Source organism: Sminthopsis crassicaudata, chromosome 2 (genome assembly GCF_048593235.1).
Source record: "Sminthopsis crassicaudata isolate SCR6 chromosome 2, ASM4859323v1, whole genome shotgun sequence".
Lineage (NCBI taxonomy): Eukaryota > Metazoa > Chordata > Mammalia > Dasyuromorphia > Dasyuridae > Sminthopsis > Sminthopsis crassicaudata.
In genome coordinates this window covers 170,489,251-170,512,409 of record NC_133618.1, presented here as the reverse complement: position 1 = coordinate 170,512,409, position 23,159 = coordinate 170,489,251, and the positions used below count along the sequence as shown (strand labels likewise).

General features: G+C 35.0%; 1 protein-coding gene across 2 annotated transcripts in view; it reads left to right on the top strand.

The window, feature by feature from the left end:
* SNAP25 (synaptosome associated protein 25) overlaps positions 1-2,060 on the top strand; it is an 82,784-nt gene extending 80,724 nt beyond the window's left edge. For both annotated transcript variants that reach the window (XM_074287858.1, XM_074287859.1), the window contains exon 8: positions 829-2,060. In XM_074287858.1, coding sequence (XP_074143959.1) covers positions 829-897 — 69 coding nt within the window. In that variant the 3' untranslated portion in view covers positions 898-2,060. The remainder of the gene's footprint in view (positions 1-828) is intronic.
* Positions 2,061-23,159: the final 21,099 nt, after the last annotated feature.

Here is a 23,159-nt window from a genome sequence, read left to right as displayed (position 1 = left end):
CATGTATATGTATATATATGTATATATATATAGTCTAAAAATTCTAAGAATTAATAACCTTTCAAATTAAATAAGGTAATCCTGATAACAGAATCCAACAGGGATGGGGGAAAAAAACTCACTTTTAATATTATTTATTAGAAAATGGTCTTTCCTCTCCTTACTTGATCAATTGCTTCTTCTCCATTGAATACTAGGAATGAACAGAATCAACCAAGTAGATTCTAGAGTGAATTCTTTTCTGGAAAAAGTTGGAATAAATTAGCTTTGAGATCCCTTCCAAATGTGAAATTCTGTGTGTGTAGAGCTAGCAGAGCAAACAAAAACATCAAGTAGGAGTTAAAATAAGATTTGCCACATTTAAATTTTATTCAACTTTATTAAGCAGCAAGGTGACCGTGAATAAGGAGGATTCATCTTCCTGAATTCAAATCTAGCTTCAAACATTTTCTAGTTGTATGACTATGGGCAAGTCATTTAATACTATTTATCTCATTCTCTTCATCTATCAAATGAGCTGGAGAAGGAAATGGCAAATAATTTCAGTATCTTTGCCAAGAAAATCTCAATTGGAATCATGAAGAAAAAGTCAAGTCAATAGAACTATAATCTTGAAGGCAATGCCTGAGGAATATCAAAGATCTTCAAAGCAACTTAAATAATTAAAATGTTGATTTGTTACCTGAGTTCAATTCAAAAAGAAAAAAATGTCTAAATATTCTGTGATTCCTCCAAAACAAACAAACAAACAAACAAACAAAAAAACCAACCCAAAGTGATTACTATATTAAGACTAAAGACACCCCTCCTCTTCTCTCTTTTTTCCAGGCTGATTCCAACAAAACCAGGATTGATGAAGCCAACCAACGTGCAACAAAGATGCTGGGAAGTGGTTAAATGCCAACAAATGTGTTTTTGTCTCCATGCTGTCAAGAAAGATGGCATTGTCATGCTTTTCTCATGGTATTTCCCTACTAGGTTTGCACACATGCACATATCAATCCCCATTGTAATTGTTGTTCTGTGTAGTCTGTCCTTTTCTTTTCTGGTTACCTTTCTTTCCCAAGGTTGTATATAGTGATAACTTGATGGCTCTGGCTCACTTTGATGTGTTCTGTTTTATTTTTCTTCTCCTCAATGATGTTTGCTGAATGACAACAATGTAGGAATGCTTAAATGTGCTGTTGAACCTTTAAATATGCAGTATTGTTCTCGTAAAACTGTGACCTTCCACAGAGCTACTGCCATGCGCCTTCCTTTAGGTGTCATGCTCTTAAGCACTTAAAATTTGCTGTCCTTGGTTCTTCATGGCCGTCATCTGTCGTTATGATTTCATGATTAGACAAATGTGGAATTATATTAACAGGCATTGCACTAAAAGTGATGTGATTTATGCATTTATGCATGAGAAATAAATAGATTCTTAGGCTCCTACTTAAACAAGACCTTTCCACGGCAGTAGCACATTGACAACGAGAAACACACATACACACAATAACATAAAAGCATGCTCAGTATTGAGACACTGTTGGGATTATGTTATACCAGCAAGACTGCAATAGTGGCACTTTCTTCTGTCAATAGAGTTGTTAGCCATAATCATTCTTTTTTAATTAAAAAAAAAAAAAAGATGGATTTGACACTCGCCATTTAATCATTGCCAGCAAAATAAGCGTTTGGCTGAAAATTGTCAAATGAGTGTAATATAGGAATTATCTGCTGCTTTTGAAGACTATCTTTTGGAGGAAATAACTACACTATGAAACAGTGCAGAAGTGTAATTTTTATAAGGCTGTATCTTATTAGTCGCTATTCCCCATGTGGTTTGTTATTGGTACAATTCTCTGTTGCTTATCTAGAGCTATGCACACCAAATCTCTGAAATGTTTAGTAGCTAATAAAGAAAAATTTAAAAATAATATAAATGAATGAAATATAGATAAACTGTGAGATAAATATCATTACAGCATGTAAAATTAAATTCCTCTTGTCTCCTGTCAGTTTGTGACGTGATTGACATTTTGTAGCTAGTTGAAAATTATTAAAAATTATAGACCCCAGATGCTCTGTTTTGTCTTTCTTGGTTGACTTACACGTCAAAGACATCCTATTTTCCATTCACAAGAGAGGAGGGAGTAACTTTACTGTAGAATATTTTTCTTACTCTCTTTCTCTCTCTGATCCTGCCTTTCAGTTTATCACTCTACAGTCTCCCCTCCCAAATAAAGCAAAAACAAAAGAAAAGCCCTCCTAATGAAAGCAGAAGAAAAGAAGATCACCACAGCCCCCAGATGGGGTCTTAACTTCAGAACTCCAGCTCTACCATTCACTTTGTGCTGCTCTACCATCCACTTGCAGGGTGACCAGCCCCACCACATGTATGTCTGCTTTCCCAGCTCTGGTACTGTGGGCCAGTCTCTGGTCACTATATAATCACTCATTCTCTCCTGTCTCTGTCTCCCTCCAACCCCAACCCCAAGGGTGTTCTTCTCATTCAGGTCAGTCTCTTGTTGCTGGCCCACCCCTGTGTGTTCCTTTTCTTTCCCTTATTTTTCTGTTCCTGAAACATGTGCAATCCCCTATCTACATGGGCTCCTAATCCCCTTCCTCCTTCCTTCCCTTCCCCCTTTCTTCAGGCAAATTGACATTCTGTAAAAATTACTTTATAAAAAGATCTGCTCAATGATCCATTTATGTAAAGAACTGTCTGCATTAGCTTAAGGAAAAAATGCAATTCTCCATCCATGGAATCGATTTAAATATATAATTTGTATTCTCATGCCATGCACGCATCTATGTGGATTCATATATGCCAAAGATCAAATTATCCTCTTTAATATCTCCCCACTAAAAGATATTGAACCCCATTGAAGTCATAACCCATAATCCATTACTCATAACCCATAACTCATAATATTAGTATCATGCCCCAGTGATAATATTAGAAAGGCATTCATTATGCTAAAGGACTGAAAGATTATTTCTGTCCAGAAACTGTTGAGATTTAGAGGAAGGGAAGGGCGGAACGAAGATGGCGGAGAAGATACACGCAAATTTGTAAGCTCCCTTCTTCTCTCAATACCAACTAGTTAAATCAGCCTCAAAAATAATGCTGATAGAACTGATAGAAACCACAAGGATTAGAAGCACAACTTACCAGCTGAAGAGAATCTGGAATTTCGACAGAAAAGGTCAGTTCTGAGGGGAGGAAAAAAAAGATCAGCACAGACAGGGTTAGGTGCTACCACACTGTGCCAAACGGGCTGAGGAGAACTCTGGGATCAGAGAAGCCACTGAGATAGAGGAATCTGGCATAGGCTGATAGCTCTACTCTGCTTGTAAAACATCAGATCAGAAGAGAAATCAAAGCCACTTTAAAATATAAAGCCAGAAAATATAACCACCCCAAACCAGAAGTGACCTAACACCAATCTCCTCATGGATATTCAGCTGCCTTCAGCTGTCTGGGGCTTTTCCTCAGAGCAGTTAAGAACCTGAACAGCAGGGGACACAGCCTGGGGAAGCCTCTAATCCATGTAGTGCGGGGCTCAGCCTGAGGCAGTGGAATTCCAGAAGTTGTGAAACTCCAACAGCATCAGAACTCCCAGAGAAGCAGAACCTCTGCAGCTGGGACCATGGTTTCCAGGCAGACACTTCCAGTTTGAGTGCAGGGGCTTTTTGCATCAGCTGCTAATATCCACAGCCCCATGGGAGGCTTTGGCCTGGGTTTGTGATGCTTTCACTATTCAGCCTTAAACCTCAGGGCAGTCACTAGGCCACACAGCGGGGTTCCTCACTGGGCACTCCTTGCAGTGCAGTGGTGCTAATCATCTCTGAGGCATTTCCAGGAAGGGGGGAGGAGAACTCTCTCCCAGAGCTCTCTCTTAGCCTAGTCACAGGACTGCTGCATCCATCTGGTCTGGGAAGAAGCTGATAAATTTCGTACCCCAAGGGCAGACCCCCCAAAGAGTGTTAACAATGAGTAAGAAGTTGAAGAGAATGATTGATACCTTCTATACAGAGAAAGAGCTGGTATCCAACCCCGAGGAGGCTAACAGCAGAGAGTCTCCAGATAACACCCTAAAGGGGATCGATACTTGCCCACCATCACATAACTCTGTCCTAGAAGAGACTATTAAAAAGTTAAGAGAATTTGAAGAAAAATGGGGAAAGGAAAGAGAAGCTATGATAGAGAATAACAACGTCCTGAAATTTGAATTGGAAAAAAATAAAGAATTCACAGGAGGTGCAGGGAAACAAAATTTGTGAATTAGAAAAGGTTAAAAAATCACAGGAAAGTAGGATTTCTGAAATTGGAAAAGATAAAAAATTCCCAAGAAAGTAGGATTTGTGATTTGGAAAAAGAAAATAACTCACTAAAAAAATAAAATTAGTGAAATGGAAAAAAATTCAACAGAGCAAAATAATTCATTTAAAAACTCAATTGGATATATACAAAAAGAACTAAAAAATGTGAATGAAGAAAGTAACTCATTAAAAATCAGGACTGAACAAATAGAAATGAATGATTCATTGAGAAACCAAGAATCAGTCAAACCAAACCAAAAAAAAAAAAAAAAAAAAAAGAAAGAAAGAAAGAAAAGAAAAGCTGGAGAATAATGTCAATTATTTACTAGGAAAATCTATAGACCTGGAAAATAGATCTTGGAGAGATAATCTGAGGATCATTGGATTTCCCGAAAATTATGATGAAAAAAAGAGCCTAGATTCTATTTTATAGGAAATCATCAAAGAGAACTGTCCAGAGATAATAAAAACAGAAGGGAAAATAGGCATTGAAAGAATTCATCGAACACCTTCTGAAAAAGACCCTAAAAAAAGAACTCCACGGAACATTGTGGCTAAGATGCAGAACTACCAAACTAAGGAAAAAATATTGCAAGCAGCTAGGAAAAAACAATTTAAATATCAAGGTGCCACAATAAGGGTCACCCAAGATCTGGCTGCCTTCACATTAAAGGATTGAAGGGCCTGGAACCTGATATTCCGAAAGGCAAAACAACAAGGATTGCAACCAAGAATAAACTACCCAGCTAAGTTTAACATTTTCTTCCATGGAAGAAGATGATGATCATTTAATGAAACAGAGGAATTCCATTTGATTCTAAGAAAAAAACCAAAACCAAAAAATTTGATCTATAGCCACAAGACTGAAGAGAAGCAGAAAAAGGTCAAAAGAACTCTTGAGAACTGTATCTCTGTTGTGGATCTACAGAAAGTCCACATGGATAATTTGATTTTACAGATATAACATAAAAAAGGGAAGTAGTAAATGGAAGGGGATAGTATCATAAAAAGGGAAAGGAGAGATAAAAAGAAGGAAACTACATTCCAGGAAGAAGCATAGAAAATCTACCACATCTGAGGGAATTTAGAGAGGGGAAGAAACATTGTGTGAATCTTACTTTCATCAGAGAAGGTTCAAAGAGTAAAAATTGACATTTGTTTTTCAGAGAATTTTCTCTCACCTCATTATAAGGGGGGAGAGGAAAAGGGAAAAGGAAAAGGGAAATAAGGGAAGAGTACAAGAAAGGGGAAGGGACTTAAAAAGAGGGGGGAGGGATACTAAAAAGGGAGGTCTGCACATCATAAGTGGGGTCCATAAATTAAATACTGAGGAAGGGGTTCAGGGGGGACAAGGGAAAAAAAGCATAATCAGGGGATAATATAATAGCAAGAAATACAGAAGTAGTAATTTTAACTGTAAATGTGAATGGGATGAACTCTCCCATTAAACGGAGGTGGATACCAGACAGGATCGAAAGTCAGAACCCTACAATATGTTGTTTACGGGAAACACAGTTAAAGCAGGGAGATACATACAGAGTAAAAGTAAAAGATTGGAGCAGAATCTATTATGCTTCAGGTGAAGCCAAAAAAGCAGGGGTAGCCATCCTTATCTCAGATCAAGCAAAAGCAGAAATTGATCTAATTAAAAGACATAAGGAAGGAAACTATATCCTGCTAAAAGCATAAACAATGAAGCCATATCAATACTAAACATATATGCACCAAGTGGGATAGCATCTAACTTCCTAAAGGAAAAGTTAAGAGAGTTGCAAGAAGAAATAGACAACAAAACTATAATAGTGGGAGATCTCAACCTTGCACTCTCAGAATTAGATAAATCAAACCATAAAACAAATAAGAAAGAAATTAAAGAGGTAAATAGAATATTAGAAAAACTAGGTATGCTAGATCTTTGGAGAAAACTGAATGGTGATAAAAAGGAGTATGTTTTCTTCTCAGCAGTTCATTGAACCTATAAAAAATTGACCATATATTGGGACACAAAGATCTCAAAATTAAATGTAGGAAGGCAGAAATAGTAAATGCCTTCTTCTCAGATCACAATGCAATAAAAACTACATTCAATAAGAAGTTAGGGGTAAATAGACCAAAAAGTAATTGGAAACTAAATAATCTCATCTTAAAGAATGACTGGGTGAAACAGCAAATTATAGAAACAATTAATATTTCCACCCAAGATAATGATGATGAGACATCATACAAAAATTTGTGGGATGCAGCTAAAGTGGTAATAAAGGGAAATTTTATATCTTTAGAGGCTTACTTGAATAAAATAGAGAAAGAGAATATTAATGAATTGGGCCTGCAACTAAAAAGCTAGAAAAAGACCAAATTAAAACCCCCCAACCAAAAAGTAAACTTGAAATTCTAAAATTAAAAGGAGAAATCAATAATATTGAAAATAAAAAAAAAAACTATTGAATTAATAAATAAAACTAAGAGTTGGTTTTATGAAAAAGCCAATAAAATAGATAAACCTTTGGCAAATATGATCAGAAAAAGGAAAGAAGAAAATCAAATCATTAGTCTTACAAATGAAAAGGGGGATCTTTCCACCAATGAAGAGGAAATTAGAGAAATAATGAGTTACTTTGCCCAACTTTATGCCAATAAATTTGATAACTTAAGTGAAATGGATGACTACCTCCAAAACTATAGGCTTCCTAGATTAACAGAGGAGAAGGCAAACGGCTTAAATAGTCCCATTTAAGAAAAAGAAATAGAACAAGCTATTAATCAACTCCCCAGGAAAAAATCCCCAGGACCATATAGATTTACATGTGAATTCTACCAAACATTTAAAGAACAATTAATCCCAATGTTATATAAACTATTTGAAAAAATAGGGGATAAAGGAGTCCTACCAAATTCTTTTTATGACACAGACATGGTACTGATACCTAAACCAGGTAGGTTGAAAACGGAGAAAGAAAACTATAGACCAATCTCCTTAATGAATATTGATGCTAAAATCTTAAATAAGATATTAGCAAAAAGACTTCAGAAAATCATTCCCAGGATAAGACACTATGATCAAGTAGGATTCATACCAGGAATGCAGGGCTGGTTTAATATTAGGAAAACTATTAGTATAATTGACAATATCAATAACCAAATTAACAAAAACCATATGATCATCTCAATAGATGCAGAAAAAGCATTTGATAAAATCCAACATCCATTCCTACTAAAAATGCTTGAGAGTATAGGAATAAGTGGACTATTCCTTAAAATAGTCAGGAGCATATATTTAAGACCATCAGTAAGCATAATATGTAATGGAGATAAACTGGAACCTTTCCCAGTAAGATCAGGAGTGAAACAAGGTTGCCCACTATCACCATTACTATTCAATATTGTATTAGAAATGCTAGCCTTGGCAATAAGAGTCAAGAAAGAGATTAAAGGAATAAGAGTAGGTAATGAGGAAACCAAATTATCACTCTTTGCAGATGATATGATGGTATACTTAGAGAACCCCAGAGATTCTAATAAAAAGTTATTAGAAATAATTCACAACTTTAGCAAAGTTGCTGGATACAAAATAAATCCACATAAATCCTCAGCATTTTTATACATCACCAACAAAATGTAACAGCAAGAGATACAAAGAGAAATTCCATTCCAAACAAATGTTGAGAGTATAAAATATTTGGGAATCCATCTACCAAAGAAAAGTCAGGAATTATATGAGCAAAATTACAAAACACTTGCCACAAAAATAAAGTCAGATTAAAATAATTGGAAAGACATTCAGTGCTCATGGATAGGCCAAGGGAATATAATAAAGATGACAATACTCCCCAAACTAATCTATTTATTTAGTGCTATATCAATCAGACTCCCAAGAAACTATTTTAATGACCTAGAAAAAATAACAACAGAATTCATATGGAACAACAAAAGGTCGAGAATTTCAAGGGAAGTAATGAAAAAAAAGTCAGATGAAGGTGGTCTAGCTATACCTAATCTAAAGCAGTCATTAAAACCACTTGGCGAAGTTGATCAGTGGAACAGATTAAGTACATAGGGCAAAATAGGATACAACTATAGCAATCTAGTATTTGAAAAACCCAAACATACCAACATTTGGGATAAGAATTCATTATTTGAAAAAAACTGTTGGGAAAACTGGAAATTAGTATGGCAGAAATTAGCTATGGACCCACACTTAACACCATATACCAAGATAAGATCAAAATGGGTCCATGATTTAGGCATAAAGAATGAGATCATAAATAGATTAGAGGAACAGAGGATAGTCTACCTCTCAGACCTGTGGAGGAGGAAAGAATTTATGACCAAAGGAGAACTAGAGATCATTATTGATCACAAAATAGAAAATTTTGATTACATCAAATTAAAAAGCTTTTGTACAAATAAAACTAATGCAAACAAGTTAGAAGGGAAGTAACAAATTGGGAAAATATTTTTACAGTTGAAGGTTCTGATAAAGGCCTCATTTCCAAAATATATAGAAAACAGACCCTAATTTATAATAAATCAAACCTTTCTCCAATTGATAAATGGTCAAAGTATATGAACAGACAATTTTCAGATGATGAAATTGAAATTATATCCACTCATATGAAAGAGTGTTCCAAATCACTACTGATCAGAGAAATGCAAATTAAGACAACTTTGAGATACCACTACACACCTGTCAGATTGTCTAAGATGACAGGAAAAATAATGATGAATGGTGGAGGGGATGTGGGAAAACTGGGACACTGATGCATTGTTGGTGGAGTTGTGAAAGAATCCGGCCATTCTGGAGAGCAATTTGGAACTATGCCCCAAAAGTTATCAAACTGTGCATACCCTTTGATCCAGCATTGCTATTACTGGGCTTATATCCCAAAGAAATACTAAAGAGGGGAAAGGGACCTGTATGTGCCAAAATGTTTGTGGCAGCCCTTTTTGTAGTGGCTAGAAATTGGTAAATGAATGGATGTCCATCAATTGGAGAATGGTTGGGCAAATTATGGTATATGAATATTATGGAATATTATTGCTCTGTAAGAAATGACCAGTAGGAGGAATACAGAGAGGTTTGGAGAGACTTACATGAACTGATGCTGAGTGAAATGAGCAGAACCAGAAGATCACTGTACATTTCAACAACAATACTGTATGAAAATATATTCTGATGGAAGTGGATATCTTCAACATAGAGAAGATCCAACTCACTTCTATTTGATCAATGATGGACAGAAACAACTACACCCAGAGAAGGAACACTGGGAAGTGAATGTAAACTGTTTGCACTACTGTCTTTCTACCCAGGTTACTTATACCTTCGGAATCCAATTCTTAAAGTGCAACAAGAAAATTGGATTTACACACATATATTGTATCTAGGTTATACTGTAACACATTTAATATGTATGGGATTGTCTGTCATCTAGGGGAGGGAGTACAGGAAGGAGGGGAAATTTTGGAAAAATGAATACAAGGGACAATGTTGTAAAAAAATTACTCATGCATATGTACTGTCAAAAATTTTAATAATTATAAAATTAATTTTTAAAAAAGAGATTTAGAGAAATGGAGTCTGGGAAATTATTTCTCATGATCTTTAAGTAGAATACTGAAAAAAATTAGAACTAGAGTCAAGAGAAACAAGACTCCTGCCTCCTTGTTCTTACTAAATGTCTGACTGGCCAAGTCACTTTTTTCTTAGTAAACCTCAGTTTTCTCATCTTTAAAATGAAGATCATAATACCCCTAGTGTCTAATCCAAAGTGTTTGTGAGACACACATGAGACCTTTTGTACCTAAAGTATTTCACCAACTTTAAAAGTGCTTTATAAATGTCAACTATCATTATTTAAAAACAGGAATATTGCCACAGGTCTGGTCTTCAGAAATCCCACATGAAAACAGAGAGAAGAATTAGTAAGATTTTAATGATTCTTTCCAGCTTCTTTTTTTTCTCTGATATTGTGCCAACAATTCCATCAATAGGAGGCCACATTGTGAGAATGCATGGTTTGTCTTGCCAGATGGCTTGAACAAAGGACAGTCCACAGTAAAATAAACAGTGAAGGAGAAACCCTAGATTTGTCATCCTCTGTAGCTGTCCAGGAGTTACCAAGAAGAAAAACCTGACCAAATAGAATTTTAAGCAACAATTTCCCATTTTATTGCCCTTTTCTAATGTCAAGAAAAATTGAAACTGAATTTGCTTGATTATATAATTCATTCAAATATTTTCCACTTAGGTAATTTCTTCCCTTCTCTTGCTACTCATCTTTAGAAGATATTTTATTATTAAGATTTTAAAGTGAAGATGGAATTTTACAAATAAATTTATTTTAGTTGCCTCTCTGTATAGGAACTCCAGGAACATTTCTGGAGGTTAAAAACAAGCAATTGAGGAGCTGAGAAAACTGGCTAAAAATCCCATTTTACTTTCATCAAACTATCATTCACAGCTCTTCAACTGCTTTTAGCAAAGTTTCCAAATAGCTGTTAGTGCTTCTGCTATTACTCATGGCAATCCACCATGATTTTCTGAGAAAAGTAATACTTTGAAAATGGGAGTAGAGGAAAAGGAATACAGGAAGAGAAAGGCAAGTAAAAACAAACAAATATGCTAAATAGTTTAAGAAATTAATATCAGTGTTTTTGTTATAGTACTCTTCATTATTGGACATGTTAAATGTCTTAATGAGCTATAACTTATCAATAGAAAACGAGATTATACCACTTCTATTAAAAATGCTTTTGAAACTCATCAATCTGAATTTATACAAAATTAAAATAAAGCAGCATGGAACTATTAAAAACCACAATGAAGTATTAGTTTGAGGATTTGAATTACATGGTGAAAATACCTTAAATTTAATATAAACACAGATAATTACTAAATTTATTTAAATTGTCCTAATACCAAACAAAAAATGGACCATTTAAGATTAAATTGGAATCCTAATACAATATATGAAATTAAAAATTAAAAAAATTAGTACCAGAACTTTTTACCATGTTTTAGATTTTGTTCTTTCTGGATATTTATCTTTTCTCTTTTTAACTATTCCAAGTGGGTCAAATTTTTTTTCATTTATTGAATAGCAAACAATGATATAATAAAACATACACATTCCTCTTATATTCCAGTAGTTACTCAACAAATATTTATTAAATGCCTATTTTGTGTAGGGCACTGGGAATACAAAAACAAAACAAAATCAACTCCTGACCTCAATGAGCTTAAACATTCTGGTGAACATAATTATACTGTTATAGTGATAGAATGTAACTTATATTGTTTTATAGTTTACAAAGTCTTTTGATGTATATTATAAATGGATCTTTTTATAGACTCATATTTTCATAGGGGGACTAAATGACAACAGTCACTTTTGTGTTGTACTGTCTTTTGATCCTTACTCAGAAGGATGAAGCACTATAAGAAAGGTATGAAAGGTAGTATTATACTTTTTTTTAAACAGATGAGGAAACTGAGGCTCAGAAAATTTAAATAATTTATCATATAAGATTAGAATTGGAGGGAACCTTGAAAATCATAGAAACAAAGTTAGAGTTAAAAAGAATCTCAACAGTAATATAGAATAAGTACCTATTTTTTCAAATGAGGACACGAGACAGATTAAATGACTTGAGTTCAAAAGTCATGAAGATAGTAAAGGAGAAAGGAATCATATAGGTGATATCTTCTATCTGCCAGCCACTGGCAGGTGTTATCTATCTCATTTGATCTTCACAATGACCTTATAGGGTAGATGCTGTTATTTCCTCCATTTTACAGATGAAGAAACTGAGACAAACAGATTAAGTGACTTACTCAGGATCACACTGCTAGTAAATATCTGGGACTGGATTTGAATTCAGCTTCTCTTTTCTCCAGGTGCAATGCTCTATCCATCTAGCTGACTTGTAAGAAACAGATTTGAGATTAGAACCAGTCTTCTGACTCTAGACCCAAGGATTCTTCCATCATCATATACTAATTCTCTTTGCACCTAGCAGTATTTTAATAATTGTTATCCAAGGTCACATGTCTAAGTGAGTATCAAACTTGAACTTGGACCTTCTGTTTCCTTTTCCAGTGTTCTTCACAGCACACTAAGATGTTTCTCAATTAGCATATAGACAAATAATTCCTTTAGTTAATTGGTATTTTCCAGGCAAGACCTAAACCTAGATTCTTTATATAGACTTTAATATTAAGGGAAATTTTCTCTGGGAGAACATATAGAAAATTCATTGCTAAATAATGCCATGACTTTCAAAAGTCAAGGATTTGAGGAGGAAGTATTTATGTCAACAATTGTTAGGATTACAAGGTGAAAACTCAGGTTGTCTAAACAATTCTCTAGCTCAGAATTCACACCTTTAGTCTGGGCCTTTAGGGGGGAGTTTACACCTTTGAACTTCTGTGGAGGAGTTTACATATTTAAAGGAGTTTACACCTTTAAAAGGAGTTTACACAACCTTTAAAAGGAGCAAGTTCATTGGTTGAAGTAATTTTCCCACAAGCCCCTGAGTTCTCACATGCCCATTCTCTGGGAGGATAAAAAGAGGCATCATTGAGCCTGGAGAAAGTGGGACGAGGAGACTGATTTTAGATGGTAGTATGGAAGGAGAGTCTGGCTGGAGGCTCCAGAAGCTTCCTAAGAAACCTGCTCACAGAGGAAAAGATTTTACAGAGAAAAGAGATCTCCCAGAGAAGGATTACAACTGAGAGATGACAGGACCTTTACAAACAATGAAGATACTTCACTGAATAAAAGCCATAATGAGTATACACATAACTAATGGTCACATTCTCTTTCATCTTTCCACCTTCAAGCCTATAGATTCACCACTTCCTCCCCTCAACTCTGCAGCTAAGTCAAAGATAAAAGAAACAAAGGAACCATCCCGAGTCAAATTCATGGGATCACTTCTCTAATTCTGGTGGTCCATCATCCTATTGTCACCAGTTCACCAGTATCCTCTAGCATCCTTGTTTCCTATCAATATATAACAGTCACCTTACATACCTGATATTCACTTTATCAACATAAAGAAAGAAAAACCAGGAGAAAAAAGAAATGGAAAGGTTGGATTTGTCTAAACAGGAAATTATTTTTGCCATATTCTATAAAGAGTGCAGGACCTGCAGAGTTAATTTAGAGGCATAGGAGCCAATCAGCAGAAGGATAGAGTAGTAAGAGCCAAGCTAAGAACAGCAGATAAGTCCCAAGATAGAGAACATATGAAAGTGGGTTTAACAATTTATGGAGCTCCTAGGGGTTAGAGAACAATAATCAGCTAAGGAAATTATCTGTAGGCAGGAAGCCAATTACATAGATGAAACAAAGAGTGTCAGAATTGTGTATAATTGTAAAACTGGAGGGAAAGTCAGAAGATCAGGTATGAGTGGGAGTGGGAATAGAATGTTGATGCTGAGATCTACAAAGCAAGTTAAAGGAGTTCAGAATGAACAATAGTCACATATCAGAAACAGGGCAATAGGTTAGCTCCCCCATGCTGTTAGTGGATTTTGGCTTTCTGGGATTTTAAGGCAGTAGAACTATGCTTGGATTATCAATCATATTAATTCTCTTAACTGTAAGAACAATTTAAGGGACTATCAACCCTTGAAAATCAGTGAGACTGGAACAGTGGGAAATTCCACTCTAAGAAACAAAGTTGGATGATAAAGTTGATTTCCTTGGAGGAAAATCTTCATGAACATTCTTTATTCCTTGCCCATGGGAGTTTTCTCCAAACTAAAATCAGATAACAGGTTGATTATATTGGCTAATGTACTTAAAGATAGCTTCTTAACAAGTGCCTAACCACTTGACTTGTTTTTATAGTTGATAATACTGTTTTAATAATAATGTTTTCTTATCACCTAAATTTATCAATGGAGTTTTAAACCCAATAGGTTTATTCAGAAACAACATATTGCATAAACCATAGATCCAAAGATCAGGAAGAAAGCAGTGGCCATGAGATGGATAGCAATGTGAAAAAATCTGATTTCCTAAGAGTAATAGACAAAGTCGATTCCTTGGATATGAAACCAACAAACCAGAATGCTAGCTTTACTTACTCTACTATCTTGTTGAGTTTTTGTTGAAGAAGGTCACTCATATCTTCCTGTGATGTGGGATTGTTGTGGTTCACTCTTTGTGACCTCATTGTGGAGTTTGGACAAAGATATTAGAGTGGTTTGCCATTTTTTCCTCCAATGGATTTAGGCAAATCAAGGTTAAGTATCTTCCAGAGAGTCACATAGGTAATAAGTACCTGAGGCTGGATTTGAACTCTAGATAATGAATCTTCCTTGACTCCAGATCTGGGGCTTTAACCACTCAGTTACCTAGCCACCCTGTGACCCAAATCCTAATCCCTCCTTCATCCTATGGATTTTTTGGTTTGGAATTTTTTTCCTTATGGGTCTATTTAAGGATGAATCCCACAATATATATGAAACTTCTGAAAAAGCACAAGCCCCCACATATGTAATTATTCACATTAATACAGATTCCTATTCCCAATTTCCTAGTATGATATGCCATGATATGATCAACTTCAGACTCTCTCTGTAATACTATCAACCAATAGAAATTGTCATTCACACACTTCCTTAGCCTGGAGCTGGTGGTAAGTACATTTTTGCCATTAGAGAATGATGATAGTCTTACCCCCTTGAAGACCTTTTCATTCACCCATAAATTCTTCAAGACCAATTGATTCTATGAGAAGCATACCACCCTGACTTCATAAATTACTTGTTATAAGAGACATTAATCCTATTGGAAAACTATAATGAAGTTGGGAGCAATTTTGCCCATTTTCCTGATTAATAACTTTTTATTTACAATTCTTGCCATCTTCTGGGCAGTTCTCCAAGTACACCTTGGCACTGAATTTTGCCTTCCCACTGCTATTTCCTAGTGTTCCTGAGAAATACTGAAATGTTCTTCAATAAACACAGATGCCTCTAGATTCTTAGTCTCGATCCAAACATCAATAGGTTTACAAAATAGTATTTCCTAGAACTAAGCAAGAAGCAATAACCAATACAATTTCAGTTAGGTCTAGGGGAACTTGCTTAGCATTGGAAAAAATTCAAATACTCAAAATTCAGTAACATTTACCAAATACTCCAACCTATCCAATGGGATAGGTTACAATGAAAAATAATTTTAGAAGAAGGCAAATCTTTTTCTAAGCTAGCTTAGAAAGTTTTATATATTTTTTAAATTAATTTTATAATTATACATTTTTGACAGTACATATGCATGAGTAATTTTTTTTACAACATTATCCCTTGTATTCATTTTTCCAGATTTTCCCCTCCCTCCCTCTACTCCCTCCCCTAGATGACAGGCAATCTCATACATTTTACATGTGTTACAGTATAACCTAGATATAATATATGGGTGTAAGTCCAATTTTCTTGTTGCACTTTAAGAATTGGATTCCAAAGGTATAAGTAACCTGGGTAGAAAGAAAGACAGTAGTGCAAACAGTTTACATTCACTTCCCAGTGTTCCTTCTCTGGGTGTAGTTGTTTCTGTCCATCATTGATCAAATGGAAGTGAGTTGGATCTTCTCTATGTTGAAGATTTCCACTTCCATCAGAATACATCTTCATACAGTACTGTTGTTGAAGTGTATAGTGATCTTCTGGTTCTGCTCATTTCACTCAGCATCAGTTGATGTAAGTCTCTACAAGCCTCTCTGTATTCCTCCTGCTGGTCATTTCTTACAGAGCAATAATATTCCATAGCCTTCATATGCCATAATTTACCCAACCATTCTCCAATTGATGGACATCCATTCATCTTCCAGTTTCTAGACACTACGAAAAGAGCTGCCACAAACATTTTGGCACATACAGGTCCCTTTCCCCTCTTTAGTATTTCTTTAGGATATAAGCCCAGTAGTGCTAGTTTAGAAAGTAAGAGAAAGATAACCAGATAGGGACTTCAACAATTCACATGAAGACTGCTTCAAAGATCATTTTCTTGTTCATTTATTTGTACATTTATAAATTATGCTTTTGACCCAAATAAATAATATTGTAAGTATTCCATACTTTAGCTAAAGTCACATTTTAAGCTGGAAAACATTATCTACCAAAAATGGGTTATCAACCATTTTATAATCAAAGTGAAATATGGCCCTTGCTCTTCCAATATTAAATTCTAAGCTCAGAATTCACAAAAGTCAATTTCTTCTTCTTCCCTGTGGCCCTGAGATGGTAATTATCATGCTCCTGATCATTTCTTATTCTCTGTATTTTTGAAGCTATCTGATAGAACACTGTGCTAATAAGAGTCATGTTTTGGTTCCCATGCCTCAGGTGGACCAGTTAGTACCATTGCACCATTGCCATCCCATTGCCAATGTATGTCATTGGTTATAAGGGAGACCTGGTAAAAGTAAGGCTAAACAACCTGTCTGAATGCAGGAGGACTAACCTTGCCTATTAGCACCTATTAATAACAGAAGCTGCTTCTTCAATTCAGTCATATAACCCATTATAACTGCCATTTATACAGTTCTTTAAATTTTACAGTAAGTTTTATATGGCTTATGTCTTCCAGTCCTTATAATAATCCTTGTAGTTAGGTACTAGTATTCCCATTTTATAGATTGAGAAACTAAATCTTAGCAAGCTTGTAACTTATCCATGATCATACATCTATTTTTAGCTGGAAATATCTGGTTCCTATTCCAGTTTTATATCTGTTATAGCACAATGGCTCTCCAGTACTTCTCCCATTCCAAAATGAATTGTTCTGTAAGGAACTAAGGTAGCATTGAAGGGTAAAAAAGAGAAGGCACTTTATTATGTCCCTAATCCAAAAAACTAGTAATAGAGGTATAAATTGGTTACTATGGTATTAAGAACCTTGTCTATTATTGTCTGTATGACATTGTATGAGTCACTTGACCTCTCTTGGCAGTTTCTAATTCTATAGAATGAAAATATCTTGCAATAGATAGCTTCCAAAGTCCCTTCCAGAACGGAATCTATGGTCAATGAGAAATTTGAGTACTAGTGCCAATTTTTTGCAAGACTTAAAGAATTTTTCTTAATACTAAAACAAATACTTAGCTGCTGATCCTTTAAAGATAGGACTTTGGGTGTTGCCATTAACTGAATCACTTTGAACTTGAATTTTAAAAATATTTTTGAATATACAAAGAGAACCCCAGAACCGGATTTCTGCCAGTATCAGATAAATAGTCACACAGATAACTTCCTATAATTTTTCTATTATCTATTTATTGCTATTTTCTGGGAATATGTACTAGAATTTTTCTTCTCATTTTTATATTGCATTATTCTTCCTTTTGAAAAAAATTCTCTCTGTTTCTCTCTCTGACACCATGTCTCTGTATGTCTCTGTCTCTGTCTCTCTTTCTCTGTATGTCTCTTTCTTTCTCTTTCCCTCCTTCCCCCTTTCCCCTTATTTTTCCTTCATCCTTTCTCTTTTTTTGCCCTTCTCTCTCTTCTTTCTCTTTTCCTCTTTCCCCCCTAAGGAATAAGCAAAGACTGATTGCTGAGTGATGAGAGACTAACTCTGTGTGTGTCAGAGACAGCTTAAGCACACACATGATGTATTGGGTGAGCTTGTGGGAGTGGGGTGGGGGAGGTGATTGCTGCTTTCTGAGACACTTTTTTGCTTCTTCAGAAGAGCCATGGGGAACTGCCAGTTCAGAAATGATGAGGTGAATACTAATAGAGTATTTTAAAACTGCCAAAAGCTGTTGAGAGAGTATCTTCTCGGGGAATGCATATTCTCATTTCAATGTTTATTAAAGACCAAACATGGGACTACCCAGATTTTTGCAAGAATTAGAATTTTAGTAAATCTCACCTTAACCAAACTGACCTCACCATCAAGGGGCATTAGCACTCCTTCAACAGAATTTATATCTAACCATTTTACAACAAGCTACAATAATTTGTTTTAGAATATTTTCAGTCTGGAGCATTCTTAGGGCCCAATGAAAGGCAGTTTGGAGGAAAGTTCCAGGGAAAGAAAAAAGATAAGTAAAATTCTAGGAACCAAATGACTTATCTTTCCAGGCTTCCCTAAAACTGCTTCTTTTCTTGTTTCTTGGGGTACAGCAGTATGCCATAAGGGGCAGCTAGGTGGTGCAATAGATAAAATGCTGGGCTGGGTATAAAGAAAACCTCAGTTGCAATATGACCTCAGACACTTACCAGCTATGTGATTCTAAGCAAATCACTCGACCCTTCTTGCTTCAGTTTCCTCACCTGTAAAATGAGCAAAAGAAGGAAATAGCAAAGAATATTAATAATTTTGCCAAGAAAACCTCAAACAGGATCATGAAGTATTGAACACAACTGAAAACACAGAACAATAACAAGAATCCCTTTATATTAATATAACATATGAACATTAAAGAAGAGGTGGGAGAAAAAGAAAATAATTGCCTGTTAAAAATTAAAAAAAATCTTTACAAAAAGAGCAAAGTGATATAAGAGAGGGCAAAAGAACTTCAACATAAATAAGTACCTGAATTAGACAAATATAGCATCATAAATTTAGAACTGGGGGACAATCTAGTTCAAGCCTCTCATTTTACAGATAAGCAAAATGAGTTCAGGAAAGTGATAGAATTTGCCCAAGATCCAACAAGTAGGAAATGATCAAAACAGAATTTAAACTTGGGCCCTTTGATTCCCAGCTTTATGTTCTTTCTACTGTAATATGAAATGCTAAAGAGACAGATTAAATGATTATCTAATTTAATAATTTAAAGTATCTAAGTGAGAAGAATTATCACCAATCACTTGGCAGGAAAACAAGAGCATGTTAAGATGCTTATTATATTAAGATATATTAAGAATATATTTCAAAAGCTATAACATTTACATGACACTTTAATGTTTGCAAAGCACTTTTTGTTATTTCATTTCATCTTCACAACAACCCTAGGAGAAAGATGCTATTATTATCCCTTACTTGCCCAGAGTTATACCGCTAGTAAAAGTCTAAGGCAAGATTCGAATTTAGCCCTTTCTGTCATTAAGTCATCACTTTAGTAGACCATATATCATTCTATGAGTTCAGTAATGTCAGTACCCTCACTGGTACAAATTGCAACCCTTCATGCATTGTAGAACATATTATGAATTGCTGTAGCCAAAAACAGTCAGTAACTGGTGATCAGCTAGAATTAATGAGCTTCACCAAAGTTAGCCATGCTGGTATTCAGGTGGGAAACACAGACTTTGTTATCAGACCATACTCATCCAACCTGATAGAAGGTGCTAGAGCTCACAATTCTCTGGCATAACTTCTGAAAAGCTAATGTTGTCTCTGTACCAATATGAGGCAACAGTGTAGGATTCTGCACCTTCCATCAGAATGAAGAATAAAATGAGAAAGAGTTTGAGCCAAAATGAAACCCAATAATCCAAAAAGTGTGGTTCCATAAATTAAATAAACAAAAAAGTAAAAAGATAAATGAGCAAATAACAAATAGTCCAAAAAAATAAATAAATGAGTGGATTAATCAAGCAAGCAAGCACTATGCTTGGAGTCATAAGACCTCAAGACCATTTCTGTCATTCACTGTCTGTGTAACCATAGGGAAGATAATCTCTCTAAAAATAGCTGCATCATTATTAATTTGAAATAACTACAACTTCTTATATTAATTGGAAATTTGTACACTTAGCACAGTCAGCACTTTAATAAATTCTTATTGGTTGACTGACTGAGAAACATCTTAGCATGAGCCAGGGAACTTTAACTCTCTGATTTAGTTTTAGGCTGTTACTATGACAAGAGCCATTCAAAGGTTCAGAACCAGTGTCAATCTGGTGTATCAGTTGGCACTTGTTATACCTTGAGTAGCATCCACTGTCCCTTATGTAAGACTCCATTGAAGAGTCCTTTAGCATGAGTGACTGTTGACATTGGCCACAGTGGCTCTGCTAAGGAAGATTAGGGGAAAGCATTTCTCTGCTGACTCTAAAGACTGTGTTTTTTGACTTCACTGTGCTGACACAGTTAAGATTGGTGATGGATCCTGACCATCTATTCTTTTCTCTCACAGACAAGTGATAATTGCATACAAGGAGTGGCACTTAATCCGCTGAGCTTCAGTTTGTTTATGTGTAAAATGAGAATATCATTGAAGTTGAGACAGGTTTAGTGACTTGCCAAAATCATATAGCTAGTAAATGTCAGAGGCACTCAGGCCTTTTCAGGATTATTGTGAATATTAAATAATCTATAAATTGCTTTATAATGTTAACATTATATACATTTAATGATGGGGTTTTTATTTATTTTTTTTTAGTTTTTAGGGTTTTGTTACTGTTTTGCTTTGGGAGATTCAATGAGATTTTGTCAGTATAAAGAAGTCTTTATATTAAAACTCCCTCTACTTTTTCAAACTGGCAACTGCTAGTCTTAAATAGATGTCTTTTGCACTGAGACATTAAGCAAGTTGCCTAGAGCACATACCTAGTATAAATTTGAGAGAAAAATTGAATATAGGTCTTCTGTTTCCAGAGTTAACCCTTACTTTAACCCACAATTAGCAAATTGTGTCCCACTGACTTTCATATTTCTATATGATTTTTATATTTCAATAAAAAAGGAATATAGAGATTAGGACATCTGTTATGGGTTAGAGATATAACAAATACACTAGCTTTACCACAGAAACATGGATATAAAAAGAATATGCATTATTAAATGAAAGGAAAAAGGAAAAACAAGGTAAAACCTAGGGATTCTGAATGGATAATTAAAGGACCATTCTTAATTTTTCTATGGAATAATACCACATTTAAGTTCTTCCAAATATATGAATTTGCTTTGTTAAAATACTTTTTGTCCTAAAGAACTCAAAGCTTTCTGAATACCTTCTCCTTCATCTTCATAGATTTTGTATTGCTTTTAATAAAATTGTTATTCTCACAATGTTCCAGAACAGGAAAATGTTAGATGCTCTCTCCTTAGTGCTGCTGTAGCTATTTTGTTTGCCTTTTATTGAGCTCTGCTGAGGAAAGCGTCTAAATAAATACCCTATTAAGCTCTCCCAAAATGGCAGACTCCATTATTTCAAAAACAGCTTTTTTTTTTCAGTGTCAAAAGAACATTACAAGGATATCTAAGAAGCAAGCATTTGAAAGGGGAAAACAAAACAGTTCTTTAAAATACTAACTTGTGAATCTCAAATGGCTCTATAAAGAAAATCCAGCTTGCAGTGGGATCTCCTTGTGCTTTGCCAATAGACAATAGCCACTGGAACTTAGAAGATTCTGCTAAGTAAATGTTCTTTCTTGAACACAAATGCCCATTAAAAAGTGAAGGTGAAAAAGCTAATGGGTAAGATAAGAATGAGGAAAACTCTAACACCATCTACCTTGACCTCAACCTAACCAATCATTTAAAAATTGCATTACCTTCAAAGAAAACCAAGCTGATACATTCAGTTTCATTAAATGGCACATAGCTTTTACCTCCCCTCTTTTCCCAGTGAAATAAAATGTTTGATGACCCCCTTGTCAAGTATGAAGGTGAAAATGAGAGAACTCATGTTGCCCATAAAAATCATGAAAGGAAAGAACAGCAATTGAAGTTGGTGCGTCAGAGAAAGCTGGGAATCAGGAAAAGGAGAGGAGGAACTAGAAGAATATAAAAAGAGCTAGGCAAAAAATAAACACAATCACAGTAGGAGCTAAACTGAATGTATCAAAACAGAGAATAATATGATTCAGAGAACAGGAGTAGGTCATGGCAACATGACAGCATGGTCCTTTCACCTATATCCTGGATCATGTCTGGATTTTCACATAGGGTAAATAGGTTAACACCTACTCAATATCATTTGCAAGGTGATGTAAGACTCTTCATGGTTCCAAATATCTCACTTTTCAGCTTAACTCCTAGTTGGCAGCAAATTCCCACCATTAAAGACTCTCTTGAGAACAATAAAAGATGGGGTCTCATATTCAAAAGGTCATTGATAAAATGCATAGATGTTACCTGAAAGGCTAAAAAAAAAAGAATAAAGAAGGAATAAAATAAGATTACTACATCTTTCTTTTTGGACTGCCTGCCTCTCTTAATCCATACTGAATCTTAATTAGATTTTTAGCTATTGCATCACACTATTAACTCTGAAATCTTTTTCAGGTGAAATATCATCTAGCTATGTTTCCCTCATCTTATGATGCTGAAATTGACTTTTTAACCTCAGGATAAGACAGATCTTTACAGATCAAAATGCTGGGCTGAATTTTAATAAGATGTAAATTAAAGTGGATAAATGTAAAGTCTTACGGGTTGAAATATTAAATTCTTAAATTTCTAGCTTGTCAAAGTCCTTTAGAATTCTACTTTTGTCAACCAACATTTTAGCTCTTTATTTCAGCTTTGTTAAGTAACCAAGAAGATAGAGAAGCAGATAATTGAGAACAAGAGGTTTGTAACAAGATCATATTGGCTTTGGGGAAGGAATATAAACTTTGTCTGAAATAGTCTGTGTGAAGCTTGCTATCAAGAATTTCAGGAGTAAGTCAGGCTTCATTTGCTGTCACTTAGAGAAGTTTCAGTTTTTACCTTGTTCCTTTTGTATGAATGGAAATCAAATGAACTTTCTGCTAAAAGACAATTAGAAACAAGAGGATTATATTTTGGTGAATCACAGAATTAACTCTTCCACAATAACCCTCAATGCTCTAACAAGATGCAACCTTTCTTTAGTTCCTTTTCGTTAGAGATATTTCACGATTTCATAAGGTACTCTCTCAACTTTAACAAAAAATGATCAGGGCCATCCAACCTTCCTTCCCA